Source organism: Lissotriton vulgaris, chromosome 4_1, assembly GCF_964263255.1.
Source record: "Lissotriton vulgaris chromosome 4_1, aLisVul1.2, whole genome shotgun sequence".
Lineage (NCBI taxonomy): Eukaryota > Metazoa > Chordata > Amphibia > Caudata > Salamandridae > Lissotriton > Lissotriton vulgaris.
Genome location: NC_141691.1, coordinates 745,038,800 through 745,053,408, shown reverse-complemented (window position 1 = coordinate 745,053,408; position 14,609 = coordinate 745,038,800). Strand labels below are relative to the sequence as shown.

At 44.6% G+C, this 14,609-nt stretch overlaps 1 protein-coding gene across 1 annotated transcript in view; it reads right to left on the bottom strand.

Annotated features, from left to right (window-relative positions):
- The window catches only part of LOC147722522 (uncharacterized), a 364,894-nt gene that overhangs the window by 131,850 nt on the left and 218,435 nt on the right, over positions 1-14,609 (bottom strand). Inside the window, exon 4 of the mRNA XM_086965046.1 lies at positions 8,983-9,231. Coding sequence (XP_086821172.1) covers positions 8,983-9,231 — 249 coding nt within the window. The remainder of the gene's footprint in view (positions 1-8,982; positions 9,232-14,609) is intronic.

The following is a 14,609-nucleotide window of genomic DNA, read 5'->3' as shown; positions in this document are numbered from 1 at the left end:
AGGGAAATATGCTTGAATTTGTCCTGGTGTCATTTTCAGACACCGGGTCAAAATGCAGCAGTGCCTGCCTGTTATTTGCATTCCATTTGGACAGCAACATGCAGGCAGTGAGGGAGTTTTCTAATTTTACTTCCAGCTGTGCACAAACAAAGGCCGGATCTAAAGGGCCATCAGTCCTCCTTTTGGTCAAGTACCACCCTGGTTGGGAGCTATCTGGAGCCTACTATTTAGATGCCAATGCAAATGATCAAAATAAAGGCACACAGCTTATCACTTCACAAGTACTTTAGAGAAACTATGACTAAAAGGCAGGTTTTTTACTTTGTTCAACCCTGTTTGTAAGACAGGTGCATGCAATGTAAGGTTGATCTGTGTGTATGAGTAATTACACAATGATTTAAGTGGCACCTTTAATTCTTTTACAATGCTACTAATCCCAATGTATGATTTCGGAACACTTTACGTCACACATAGATGCACATAAATCATACAAAATGTGTAACTCAGTACAGGAAAGGTTACAAAAGACAATGAGGGCCTTAAGGGGACAAGAATCACAAACCATCCACACTAGTAGACATTATATGTAAAGAGTGAATGATCAGGAGAAACACAAAGTCAGGACATACAACATAATGGAGTGATTGTGGCTGTCTGTATTGACAAGATTTTTTACTTTCCAAAGGAACCCTAGTTATTTGCAATCTTAGAATAACAACAGATTGAGAGAGAAAAAAACCCCAAAGAGGCTCTAAGCACAGGATTTACAGTTTACATGTAGCTCCTTGATGTGAGTAAATAGATCACTGCACCAAATTAGAAGGGCAAGTAACTTATGAACCAGAAGTAGGAAAATGATCTAAACCACAAGAGTTATTTTATCACTATTATATCCTCTCGAATTTACAGGGCACACAAAGATCTCTGCAGCAGATTATTTAACCCTTCAAGATATTTTAAAACGCAGGCCTGTGTGGCCAATTAAGCAAACTAGAACAGATTTACTGTCACATATGGCCTTGTTGCCAATTTCTTTGTAGCAGATTTTTTTTTTAAATCAGTGAATAGTTGACTGTAAGGCTCTGCTTTTCAAGCCCTGCCCCTTCTGACTCCCCACTTTCCTCTTCCGCACCTTGACCTCCAATTTATGGGTTCTTGGCGTAAATATTTTCCAATTCCAGCACTGCCTCCAGCGACAAATACTCCACCAACGTGGCAAGGTGGTTGAGTTCCTCCAAGATTTTCCTACACTCTTAGCGAGAGCAACACATGTCCAACTGAACTAAAAAAGTAAGCACTGCATTCTGGGCAATGACCCTACCACCTTAAAAAAAACTGATTCACAAGGTATGAAATCCTGGAACTAGCATGCGCGGTGGTCAAGAATGCCAGCAAGCTACTAGTAGCAAATCCTCACTGCATGTCATGCATTCAAAGTTACAACTACAACACATACAACCTATGTCTTCTTCTAATATGTTGATACATTTCAAGATCATCCACAGTTGGAATCTAAAGGTGTTCTTAAGTCTTTGTTCTATTGAACTGTGTTGGAAACAGCTACAGGTCTGTCTTACATTATACAAGAGTGGCCGTACTGTTAAACATTGAGACCTGATTTGAACCGGCATAACATCATTCTCCCACCAGTAAAAGTACTATACATTAAATGCAACACCAGACCACCCAGCACTAGCAAGGCTCTTTTGCAGCCTTGCCATCCTATGTTACCCAGATAATGAAATGCTCATCTAACAGCCACCTCCAAACATTTGAACTCAAACTGGTCAGGGCGTTGCAAGGTCCTGCCAATATGCAGTATGTGCCCACAAAATATCCAAGTACACTATGCCCCATGTGGCCAAGGCAACCAAAAAGAGAATCTATGAAAGAAAGACCTATCAATTGTGGGGTAAGGCAGTAAACCACTACATAGCTTGCTTTATACTCCACTATGGCCCACCGCGATGGGATTCCTGGTCTTCACCTTGGGGATGCCCAGTAGGGGTTATCTTGCAGGGAAAGCCAGGACGGGTTCCCAAAGCAAGGGCTAAGAGACCTGTCGGTGAATTGGCGCTATATAAATCGAAATTAACATAACATAACATAACGTACTGGTTTTCATCAGTGAAGGCCACAAACCACAATATCTTAGGAGGCAGGCAACTGGTCACAGCTCTAATTGAACGAACCCAGGTTTACCCCCCGGCTTTTGCTTACATACAAAGCAGATTTACCAGCTTCTCTCTGGGACTCAGACTGCCAATGGTCCATAAAAGTAACACCTTTCAGTACGAAAATCACTTTATCAGCACGAGCTAAACCTGCTCTCTAAGTGTAAAATCTACTCAACTTCCCCATTCAAACCAAGATGTGGTAGTCCATGAATTCCACCAGGATCTTAGATGAGCTGTTGCCTTGTAGTCATAAAGTCATCTTCAAAAGTAGAGAGCACAAGAAAGAAGTATGAGAAGCAATGTATTGTGAGGAACTCACATTAACCAATATGAGCTGCAGTCCTCATACAGCCTTTGAATTCCTCACAATACGTTGTACAGTTAATGCCAATCACTCATTCCAGAATCCAGTCACACACAAGAAACCGAGTTTCAACACCAGGCTTCTTGAGGAATTTCTCAACCTGACCTCCCATAGCTGAACAACATCTTGTTTCAGAAGATCCTCATAATGGGACATTGCTTGTAATAAAGCGGTGTCATGTACAGTGGAAAAGAGGGAATCGCTGGACTTGAACTAGTAACCTACAGAGATAGTTGCTCACTGGATATAATATTTTCCAGAGTTCAACCCCTATCCTGATCTGGTCACTTTCTAATCTTCATTGACAAAACCAGGAAGACAAGAATCTCCTGCCCTACCTTTGGGTTCCTCAAAAGGGTTAACCCAACCTACTTCAATAAGTTTTATCATGTAGGCACCGTCACATCAGCTGAAGCTTCACCTGAGCACCTCTTAAAGGCCCCTTTAAGTGAACATTACTGCCACACCACTAAAGGTCGTTCCTTCTTAACAGTGGAAATAAAATCAGCCACCAAAAAGAATAACAAATGGTTCAGCTGGAATCTTACCTCCACAAAACATCAGCCACTCCAGAAACCCTGGCTGCCAACACAATAGCCACATGCACTACTGAATATATGACGTTACAATGCAAGCAAATACCACACGGTAGGTTACAACGCAGACGTTACATCATATTACACCACGCATGGCATTACATCGCAAGTCGTATCTATGACTTGCGCTATAATGCCATGCGTGGTAACATGTAACGTCCGCGTTATCAACCCGCGTGGTACTACCAGCATTGTAAATGCTGTCTCCCGCACTACTGCATAGTGAGGCAGGAGAGGTTTTGAGCATGAACCCTCAAGCCTCAGAGTCCTCAGCTGCAGAAAGATATGGATTTTACATTGAGATCTTAGAGTCGACTTGAAATGCAAGCAAATTTTAGAAAAAACCCTTTTCAAGCAAACATTTGGTGCAGGCATAGCAGAAGAAGGCTATCCTTGCACGCTTCAGGAATCAGACCACACTAGTCAGCACTTACAACAATGAGACTATGTCAACCACTATCTATCATTTAATGGGGGGGGGTGGTAATGGGTTTTCTGGGTGGCTAAGGTTTGCGCCTAAGCCGGGCACAATCCACCACTCTAATCAGGATAAGAGGATTAAATGTGTAAAATAACCCCTGCTCACCCCCTTGGTAGTTGGGCACAAGCAGTCAGACTTATGTCAGAGGCAGTGTGTAAAGCATTTGCACATAACCAGCAGTAATACAGTGAAAACACTACAAAATCACACCACACCAGTTTTAGAAAAATATCCAATATTTATCTGTGTAAAACATGACCAGAACGATAAAAATCCAACATACAGTCATCAAAATACGAATAATCCAAAAATAGACTTTATATAGAGTATCTTGAAGTCGTTAGCTCGGTCCATGGCTATCACGGCGTAGTGAACAAACAAATCCAGCAGTTCTGGTCAGTCGCTGGCCAGCTGTGGTGTTGCACTTTGGAGATGCAGGGCATCGGACCTTGCAGTGAGCTCGGGAAGAGCGAATTCGACAGGCGTTGGTTCTGGGCGTTAGTGCAAGAGTTATCAGGCGCTTGAAGGCACACGCATTGCAGTTCAAACTCTGCGAGTTTGAAGTCAGAAGCGCAGGCGTCGGGGCTGCGGCGTGAAGCGGAGGTGTGCGACGTGCAGTGCCCTCAAGTTGGGGTGCAGGCAGCAGCTTGGTGACGGGTGTCCAGTGGCGTCGGTGAGACCAGGGCTGCGGGGCGAAGTGGAGCGGTGCTCGTTGTGGTACTGACAGGTCACGGTGCAAGCAGCGGCATTCTCACTGCTGAAGCGCTGTCATTGGTAGACCCAAGCCTGTGGTGCAAGACAGGGCAATGCAATGTGTGGGGCCCACAGGTCAAGGTCATGGTGCAAGCAGCGGCGTCAGTTGACCAACTGGAGTCGATGCAGCGGACGTCGGTTGGCCAAGATTGCACTGTGGGATGGGGCAGTGCATCGAGTAATGTATGAGCGGTGCCTCAAACCGCGGTGTAGGCAGCGGCATGGATGTCAGCTTGGAGCGGTGGCATCGGTGAGACCAGGGCTGCGGTGCGACATGGGATGGTGCTCCGTGTTCTCCACGAGCAGTGTCCACTGACAACATCGTCGGGGACACCAGGGCAGTGGTGTGAAGTGAGGCAATACGGATTGCGGTGCCCACAGGTCATGGTGCAGGCAGCGGCTCGGTGGCGGCATCGGTGAGACCAGGCTTACAGTGCGAAGTGTGGCAGTGGCCTCTTTGGTGCCTACAGGTCACAAAGCCGGTGGGCATGATATGATCGCAGAGGTACAAGTTAAATGAGTTTAAGCCCTTTGGAGTTTGCAATGGTTTTGTTGGGGCAGGTTGATGTAAAGGCTGTTGCTGTAATCCAGGCTGGTGATCAAAACTGTAAGGACAATTGTAATTTTTTGTGGCAAGTGTAGGAGAGAGTGGACCCGTTGCAGCTGCGTAGGTGATGGAAGGCAGACTTGGTGACAGTGTTAATCTGAGGAGTAAAGAAAAGGTCAATATCAAACAAAACACAGGGGTTGTGAGCGGTGGAAAAGAGTTGTGGAGGAGGCCAAGAGACTTGGGCCAGCTGAAAGGTAAGCTGTAAGGTTTGGGTTTTCCCATGACGAGAATGTATGGCTTTGTCACCACTGCGGGAGAGCCAGTTTTGCTGAATCCAGTGAAGAACACGAGAAAAGCAGAGGCATAAACTTGGTTGGTTGCAGGATATGCCATCAAGCTTAATGCGAAGTTGAGTGTTGTCAGCAAACATGTCTTAACCAATCTCATAAAAATCAAGAGGCCAGATGTATGAAGAATTTTTCCAGTGGCAAACAACCCGATTCTCAGAATTGTGTAGAATGCAAACAGAAAAATGCTTTTACTGATGTACAAAATGCAATTTGAATCGCAATTTGCATTTGATATTTGAACGGTGCGTGTTTTGGGCCTCCCTTCCAAATCCCGAATCGGTATGGTATGCATTGTTGTTTTGTGACCGAATTCCAGTTGCAAAACAGTAATACTTTACCAACATTTAAGTGGTGGTAACCCAGTCGTCCCAAAATTTGAGAATGTTAAAACATATTTTTTAAGAGCAGGCAGTGTTCCCATAAACCACTGCCTACTCCTAAAAAATTAAACTGGAAAGTTTCATTTTTTCTTTTTAAACGCATCGCAATTTCCATTAAGGAAAACAGGCTGCATTTAAAAAATAATTGTTTTATTAAAAAGCAGTCACAGACATGGTGGTCTGCTGCCTCCAGAGGTGATGAAGGTGGTCTATGAAGGATGGAAGTTTGATCTGGTGGGAGCGATTTGAGAGGAAGGAAGTGAACTATGTGAGTGCAGTGTGTCTAATGCATGAGAATTGTTCTAGCCGATCCAGAAGGATTCAGATGGCAATGATATTGAATGTCACAGTCAGAGAGTATCATGGCACAAGGACAGCGATTATCCAGAGTTGAGGATCTCTTCTCTGATATTTTCAAATGTGGTTTAGTTCCTCTTCAGGGTATGAAGTTGAATGGAAGTCATGAAGGAGGCTGTTGTCTTCAATATGCGAGGAGAGTTGCCGTGAGACAGCTGTTTCCAAGGCCGTGGCAACACTAGGCAAGCCACAGATGGACCTGTAGTTGGCAAGGTTCACAGGATATGTGGACGGTTTTTTGAGGAGAGGTGTGACCATGGTGTTTTTCACAGGTTGAGGGATGGTGCCACTAGTAAGCGGGGTATTCATGTGACTAGTGGTGAGGGGTAGTATAGCTGGAAGACCTAGATTGATCACTTTAGCACTGCAGATAGCCCAGCTTGGGGAGGATTTTTTGAAGGACCTAATAAGCCTTCTACCTCAGCTTCCGATGCCAGAATAAAGTCTGGAAGGATAATTGAGGCCTTTTGTTGTGTGTCATTGAGCAGGTAGGCTGCGGTAGAGATACATTCTCTTAGGTTAGCGATTTTATTGGTGAAAATTGTTGCAAGTTTCAGTAGAAAGAGGGAGAAAGGTCTTAGAGAACTTAAAGGAAGTCACCTCTTTGTAGATTCAGAATAGTTCTTTAGTGAAGTTATTGGCTTGAGTGATACGGGATGGGAAGTACGTTTTTTTGGCTCCGATGTCCAATTGTCTATAGCCTGCGGTATTTATTCTCCACGTTGCCTGGTCAGAGGAAAGGTTCAAGCTACATGAATACCACAACACACACAAATTCTTTTGCTACTCTGGACACAACTAAAGAGTTTAAATAAAGCATATTACATATTATCATAAAATGTGCTTTGGTATTGGTAGTTTATTTTACGACATAAAAATATCTGGCGCTGCACACAGCAAACATGATGGGGTGGGGGCAATCACCATCAATTTTGAAAATAAATGTATATCTGTGAACATTCTAGGCTTTTTATGATGTACATTAAAATGCAAGCTTAGAGTCACGAGGCTCAAACCTGCATAGAGTTGCAGCTCATTCTTTTCATAAGGAAGCATACATTTCTAACTTACTGTCAGAATGAGGCGTTCCAAGTGGAAAGAGTAGAGCGGCGGTTACGGTCATCAAATATGATACAAATGTCAACCACAGGTAACGAAAAGGGAAAGGTTTGATAATGAAACTACAAAGGCTTCAAGTGTTTAAAGTAAAATTGCACTCAGAGTTTAAAGTAACTATTGAAAAAAAGATGAAATATGGAAATAATCTTATCTGGGTTATATCAATGCAAAAGTGATTTGACTTATTGACTAGGGCTTTCTAGTCTCTCAGGATATACTCTCACCCTTTAACAACAGACACAGCTGAGGAGCGCAGCATTTACGGGTCCTCCAAGATGTTCCGCAAGCGGACAATGGCGATTCGGGGGCAATTGTTAAATTGCCTCCCTCTAGAACCGGGCACCCCCAAATTATTTCAGCCATTTTGACAATGTGTCTCAGGTCATGTTCCGTCATTGTCTTGTTGATGCCATGTATGTTACCTGATAATTGCCGCAGGTCTCTGGAAATCCTGTCAGGTTATCTTGTCAGCCACATAATTGCTTCTCCAGTATGTGGTGGGGTGTGGGGGCAGAGTATGAGCTCAGCATCAATTGCCATCAAGTTCAAATTATCCATACTAAGTTCAGTCACTGCTGGAATGTTGCTCAAAAGGGACACCGCATCTACAGCATGTGGAGGGGTGGATAATCCTTTTGCAGCGATCTCAGGTCGTAGCTAAAGCTAAGCTTCCACTTTGCCAAGGACAGCCAGGAGTACCAAGCAGATAGAGTCCTGTGGCCTCCATTCTTACTATACCCTCTTGATTATGTTGCACCACCAGTTCCAAAGCACAGAGGGCACTTGCCTTTCTGCAAGGCTCTAGTGGTGTCACGCAGTGTCAGCCCAGGTGAAGAAGTCAGTGCCCACGTCCTGCAATGTCCGGATTCACACGCGCTGCCTAGGTCACACTCTGGGCTAGGCCTTGGCCTTCTAGCCGATCCTCACTGTTCGGGCTCTTTCCCGGGCGTGAGTTGTTACAGTATCTGGCGGGTTCATTTATGACTGGGTATTGCCATCTGCTTCTTTGCTGATTCCTCCACTGCTGTGTATCTTCTGCTCCAGCAAGTGCCTGACAAGCATGCACAACTTAGTTCCTGCCTAGCCCATTGACAGAGGTCATCACAGTGGCAGGATGATGTCAGGAACATGGCAGCTGCAGGGAACTGTGTCAGAGTCCTTGCCAAGCCCTTTTACCTCAGCAATTTGACTTAGCTTTGGGTTTCTTGTAGGAGGCTGGGACACCATTCTTAAGTCTCAATATTTAGAAGAATTACAATATTTTAAAAGAATTCTTACACAACAGCATTTTTAGGTGGAGTGAGGCAAGATAATATATTATTCCTTATGGTCAAATCACAAAACATTTAGCAGTCAGAAGAATAACGTAGATCCAAAATAACTGAAATGTACAGTACTGGGCCAAAGTCGTGATTCACAGAATCAGTAAGTCAAGGATTCAATATTGCATACACCAGCCACACTTTTCACCAGAAATCTATCCAGAAATAAAATGCTAGAGGTGAGAAATGCATATATGAATAAACATGACCACCATTTTTAGTAGCTTTTACTGATTGCTTTATGATATGTTCATAGCATGAAGCCTTTTTTAGAGCTATGAACTCTTCATATTTTTGGGAGTCATACTAGCTTGTTTGGTTCTTTTTTCCAAGTTAAATGATTTTTCAGATTTCTACTTGACAATAATCTCAATCTTTTAGTGTATGTTAGTGAGGGATATTAAAAAAATCTAACACATATTAGTAATCCTGTATTACCAATTGGAGTTTCCAAATGTTGGAAAGTGTGCTATAGTGTAACAAAAATAAACATTTATTTTCCCATGCCCTGTATTGTAGTGCACAGTACGTACCTGCTGCAGTCACTGCAAGCATAGTCTTTTGAGCCTTTTCTGGATTTAACTGTCGGTGCGATGTCTTGGTGACCAAGACTATGGCTCTGATTTATCCTCCGCCTTTTCCTCTTGAAGATATTTTGTATCGGGTGATCACGCTTGTGGTGCTTGTTCAGTTGGCGTCTGCATTTGAAAGTCTGACCACAAAGGGAACACATGATGGAAGTAGAATTGTTATGCGTGGCCATATGTTCTTTCAGTTCAGTACTAAAGGGAAAAAAGTAAAGAAACACTAAGAAAAGTTGCACCTTACACTTCAACAAACGTTTATACAAAATTAGAGTGCAATCACCTAGCAAGAAGAGCTGCTGACGGCAAACTGTTTGATGTAATGACCTAAGCGGCCAAGGGTATACCCAGAAGTGGTCACTTGCTCGCTTTGCCACAAGATCCAAGCCACACCTCACTGACAAGACCTAAAAAGGCCAAAATTGGTCAGGGGCTGCTTGTGTTCCTCCTGGGGGGGGCTTACCTGGCAGTTCGAGTTGGACTGTTGCCATCAGAAGGATCAGTACTGATCTGCATAAAGTGGGACTCTTTCTAAAGGAGTACAGTGAATGAAAATGATAGGTTACAATACCACCCTATAATGCGATTACCAGTGCTTAGATTATCTGCATCCCTTCTTCCCATTTCCTTTGGTTAATTTGAAGCAAATACATTACACATTAGCTAGTGTTATTTAATTTCTCAAAAGAATATTTTTTTAATAAAAAGTATATCCACTAAAACTTGTCGTCAGTATTCATTAAAAAATAAATTTAAATAATGTATGTATGAACATTTTTCGTAAACTTCTCATAAAACCACAATGCAATTCTAAAGACGAACAAATAGGGGCACACTAGAAACATTCATTGAGAGAGAGTCCATACATTTTATTAAGAGCAGAATCCATATGCCACAATTCTCATCTTTCCCAGCCACCACCAACACGGGTCTATTGTTGTATCCAACACTAAACCTGTAAAATAAAACTCTAATGATACAACTAACTCTATATTAAGCTACTTAAATTCAGGAAATGTTTATTGTAAAATGTTTTTCGAACTGGAGGGAATTCTTTTTATGCCTCATCTCCACTCCTGAACTGTTGAACCGTCTCTGTTGGCTCTTCTTTCCTCCTCACTCAGCTACATACACATATTCTTACCCTATGTCAGAGATCTTCAAACGTTTTTGCTCAGAGCCCTCCTAAGCATAATGTTTTGATGTTTGCCCCCCTTCCAACACTATATGGCAACAATTTGGGAGTGAGGGGGGGGGTGATTGTAGATGCTGGTGTTAATTTCAGGGGTGCTTTTATGTAGCTCGTAATCTACACTAAATGTGGGGTTTATAAAAAAGTAACGCCATCAAATAAAAACCGAATTGACCAAAAACACTCCTCCACATAATTGGGGTGCTGTGGGCCCCAATGCAACTCCACCTGCTGCACTAATAATGGCTGTAGCACTGAGAAGCAGGCTATCTCATTTTATGTTACTCCTTCCCCACCATATCTGACCATCACTTCAATGTCAAAACAAGATCGGCCTCTTTCTGAAAAAGAAAAATGAGCTACAGCTTGTTGCTCCCCTTTTTTGCTCCAAGGGCGTCATCCGCCCAAATGCTAGAAAGGAAAAATAAGCCCCCATGCCCACTTTGTATAGTAAAACATTCACAATTGTGATGCAGTAGGCCCCGGGGCACAAGTGTCCCTGCATCTGATTCACAAATGATAGCTACTGCCTTGCTGTAGCCTCTGACCTTTGTTAACAACATTGCCTTCTATCTCACTCCATCCCTTTCCCTCCCATCTGTCATCATCCTTTTCCCAATCATCTCTCTGATGTCCAAATCAAGTTGTCTCCTCTGCTTCACTTTGACCCTTTCTTAGGCCTTTCCTCCAAGACTGAAAGAAACTCTGCTACAGCACATATGCCCTGGACCGCTATTGTAGCTGCAGCACAATGATATCTACAACTCTGTAAAGCAGGCAGTATACTCTGCCCACTCAACAGGGCCATCACTCCTAGGTCAGGTGAGCCAAAGCAGGCTTTCAGATGCTTTACGTAAAAAAAAGAAAAACACATTTAGACTCCTCTGTTGCTTGGGAACCGTTGCGTGAGTGGCTATGGTGACTTGGGCCCTAATGCTAGCAAGGAAAATGCACCCCAACTTTCTTTTTCATAGTGTGGCTGACATAACTGGGTTCCAGTGGCCACTCACAGAGGATGGAGGGGGGCTCCTATGCAGTGAAGCAGAGAGCGGGCTAGAGAACTAAGAAGAAACATGCCTTCTCACCAGGGTGCCTGATACCTGAAAGAAATATAAATGTGTGCAATTGGTTAATCACCAAATAAAAAAGGCTGTTTTGGAACAAGTAAAGGTTTTATTTAATGGAGTCACTTTAAGCTTCATGGTGAAAATTAGTTATTCTTTTTTAGAAGTAATATATGTGTCCTTTAACCCTTTCGCTGCTAGGCATTTTCCCTATAGAAAGCTCATCCCCTTTGTGGCGATTTGGGGTAGTTCGCTCTGGGGCCACCAAAACCTTTTTTTCACATAAGGTATCGTACCAAATTTATGTCCTTCTTTCCATCATCCAGGAGATTCCAAAGGCACTCAGGGTTTGTGGGTTCTCCTGAATGGGGCTGAGAAAATAGCCAAAATGCAGCTATAATAATGAAAGGTTTGCTGTTCTAAAATCAACAGTTTGCCAGCTTTCAGGAACATGAAGCTAAAATAAAAAAATAAAAATTACCGCATTTTTAGGTCTCGCCTGAGCCAATGCGCTTGCGCTGGCGAGAATATAGTAAGGGGAAAAGAACAGTCTACCAAAACGGCGGATTAGATACAGTTCATGTGATCTATGCGCGTGCACAAACCAGCCACTTCACACACCACCATTTGTCTGTGCCTCGCATCAGACTTCAAAGGCTGCCGCTCCCCCGCTTCAGACTTCAAAGGAATGCGCTCCCGCTCCTGCTCAACCCCCCCGCCACAGCAATGCCGAGAGCTTGTCTCCGCCTGCTCTCCCATGTGCTTGCATCTTCCTACCTTGGCCCTGGGTGTTTTCTGTATTCTCCCATTCAGTGCCTTCTCGACCCCGTACCTGATTGCTGTCCAAGCCCCAGCCTTCGCTGCCTCTTTCCTTATACAGTCTCCCTGTGTTTTCCTGCTCCCCCTTGCTTTTTCCCGGCTCCATCATTCTGTGCTTTGAAACTGAACGCGCTTTGTAGCACTCAAACCTGCGTGTTCTTAGCTTCAGTCTCTGTGCTGCTGCACCACATCACTCAGGGACACCACCACATCACTCAGGGACACCACCATATGACTCAGGGACACCACCACATCACTCAGGGACACTACCACATCACTCAGGGGCACCACCACATCACTCAGGGGCACCACCACATCACTCAGGGACACCACCATATCACTCAGGGGCACCACCACATCACTCAGGGGCACCACCACATCACTCAGGGGCACCACCACATCACTCAGGGGCACCACCACATCATTCAGGGACACCACCACATCACTCAGGGACACCACCACATCACTCGGGGACACCACCACATCACTCGAGGACACTACGACATCACTCGGGGACACTACGACATCACTTGGGGACACCACCACATCACTCAGGGGCACCACCACATCGCTCAGGGGACCAGCACATCACCCGGGGACACCAGCACATCACTCGGGGACACCAGCACATCACTCGGGGACACCAGCACATCACTTGGGGACACCAGCACATCACTCGGGGACACCACCACATCACTCAGGAACACCACCACATCACTCGGGGACACCACCACATCACTCGGGGACACCACCACATCACTCAGGGGCACCACCACATGTAAATGTAAATGTAAATGTAGTTGAGCTTATATAGCGCACAGCTACCCGCAGTGGGTGTCCCGGCGCTTGCTTAGGGAACCCATCCTGATATTCCCCTGTGTGATAGCCCCAGCAGGGTATCCACAAGGTGAAAGTCAGGCATCCCGCCACGAGGGGCCGTTGTGGAGATTAAGCAAGCTATTGCCCAGAGTCGCAGAGTGTGAACCCGTGAGTCGAGAAGGCACCGGAGCGAGAATTATCGAGTCCGTGGAATTTTTAGCCCAAGACCCGCCGAGGCGGGGAATTGAACCCTGGTCCAGGACCGATCTCAGCTTCCGGGTCTGCCGCCTCTAACCCCTGAGCCACACTTCTCCACATCACTCAGGGGCACCACCACATCACTCGGGGGCACCACCACATCACTCAGAGGCCCAACCACATCATCATTCAGGGGACCACCACATCACTCAGGTAACACCACCACATCATTCAGGAACACCACCACATCACTCAGGAACAACACCACATCACTCAGGGGCACCACCACATCACTCAGGGGCACCACCACACCACTCAGGGACACCACCACATCACTCGGGGACACCACCACATCACTCGGGGACACCACCACATCACTCATGGACACCACCACATCACTCAGGGACACCACCACATCACTCAGGGACACCACCACATCACTCAGGGACACCACCACATCACCCAGGAACACCACCACATAACTCAGGGACACCACCACATCACTCGGGGACACCACCACATCACTCGGGGACACCACCACATCACTCAGGGGCACCACCACATCACTCGGGGGCACCACCACATCACTCGGGGGCACCACCACATCACTCAGAGGCCCAACCACATCATCACTCAGCACCACAACAGCACTGTCCTTGCTTGCTACCAATAAGCATTGCCATAGCCAATAGGACTCGCATTAGGAAAGTGTAAGCTATTGGCTTTGTGAATAACAATGCTATTAATTTATATATGTTCAAAGCCAACACATATTAAAAAATATTGTCCTTTACAATACCAATAGCTCACACTTTCCTAATGCGAGACCTATTGCATTGCAAATGCTTGTTTAAAGAGGTAGTTCATTTAACCAAATGTTTGTGCTTTCACTCTACTTTCAGTTTGTGGTAAAACCGCTATGAAGCCCATGGATGGGTCAGAAAAGCTGGTTTCTGAAAAGTAGACAACATTCTGAATTCAACAAATTGTCATTCATATAGATCCCTCAAGGTTTTCCCAAAAAAACAAACCTTTCAAATAAAACTTTCTGGAAATGGTAGGAAAATATTTCCATTTATGACACATTCTCTTGCAATTTCTTGTTACGATGCACAATTTACAAAAGCAATATAGCAATATATCCACTAGACCTTCCTAGATGTGTGGATATATAGAGTTTGTAAGTTTTCCAAGAACTTGAGTCAACCAGAACCAACAACTGAGCAGCACCTTACACTGGTTTCTCATTGTGTAGCGAATATAGAGCAATTCATATCGTAAAATATAGAGTAAGAAATGGGCATCAAGGAAACCTATGTATTTCTGAACTGGGCACCAGATACAGAGTTTAAGAATAGTGGTTATTTGTATATCTTTGAATTGTTTAGGTTTCGACTGCAAAAAAGCTGTGCAAGCAGCTTTTGCGCAGGAGAAATCTAGCGAGTACAGTATGTTGCTCGAGAATCCGCCCTCTGTTCCATTGG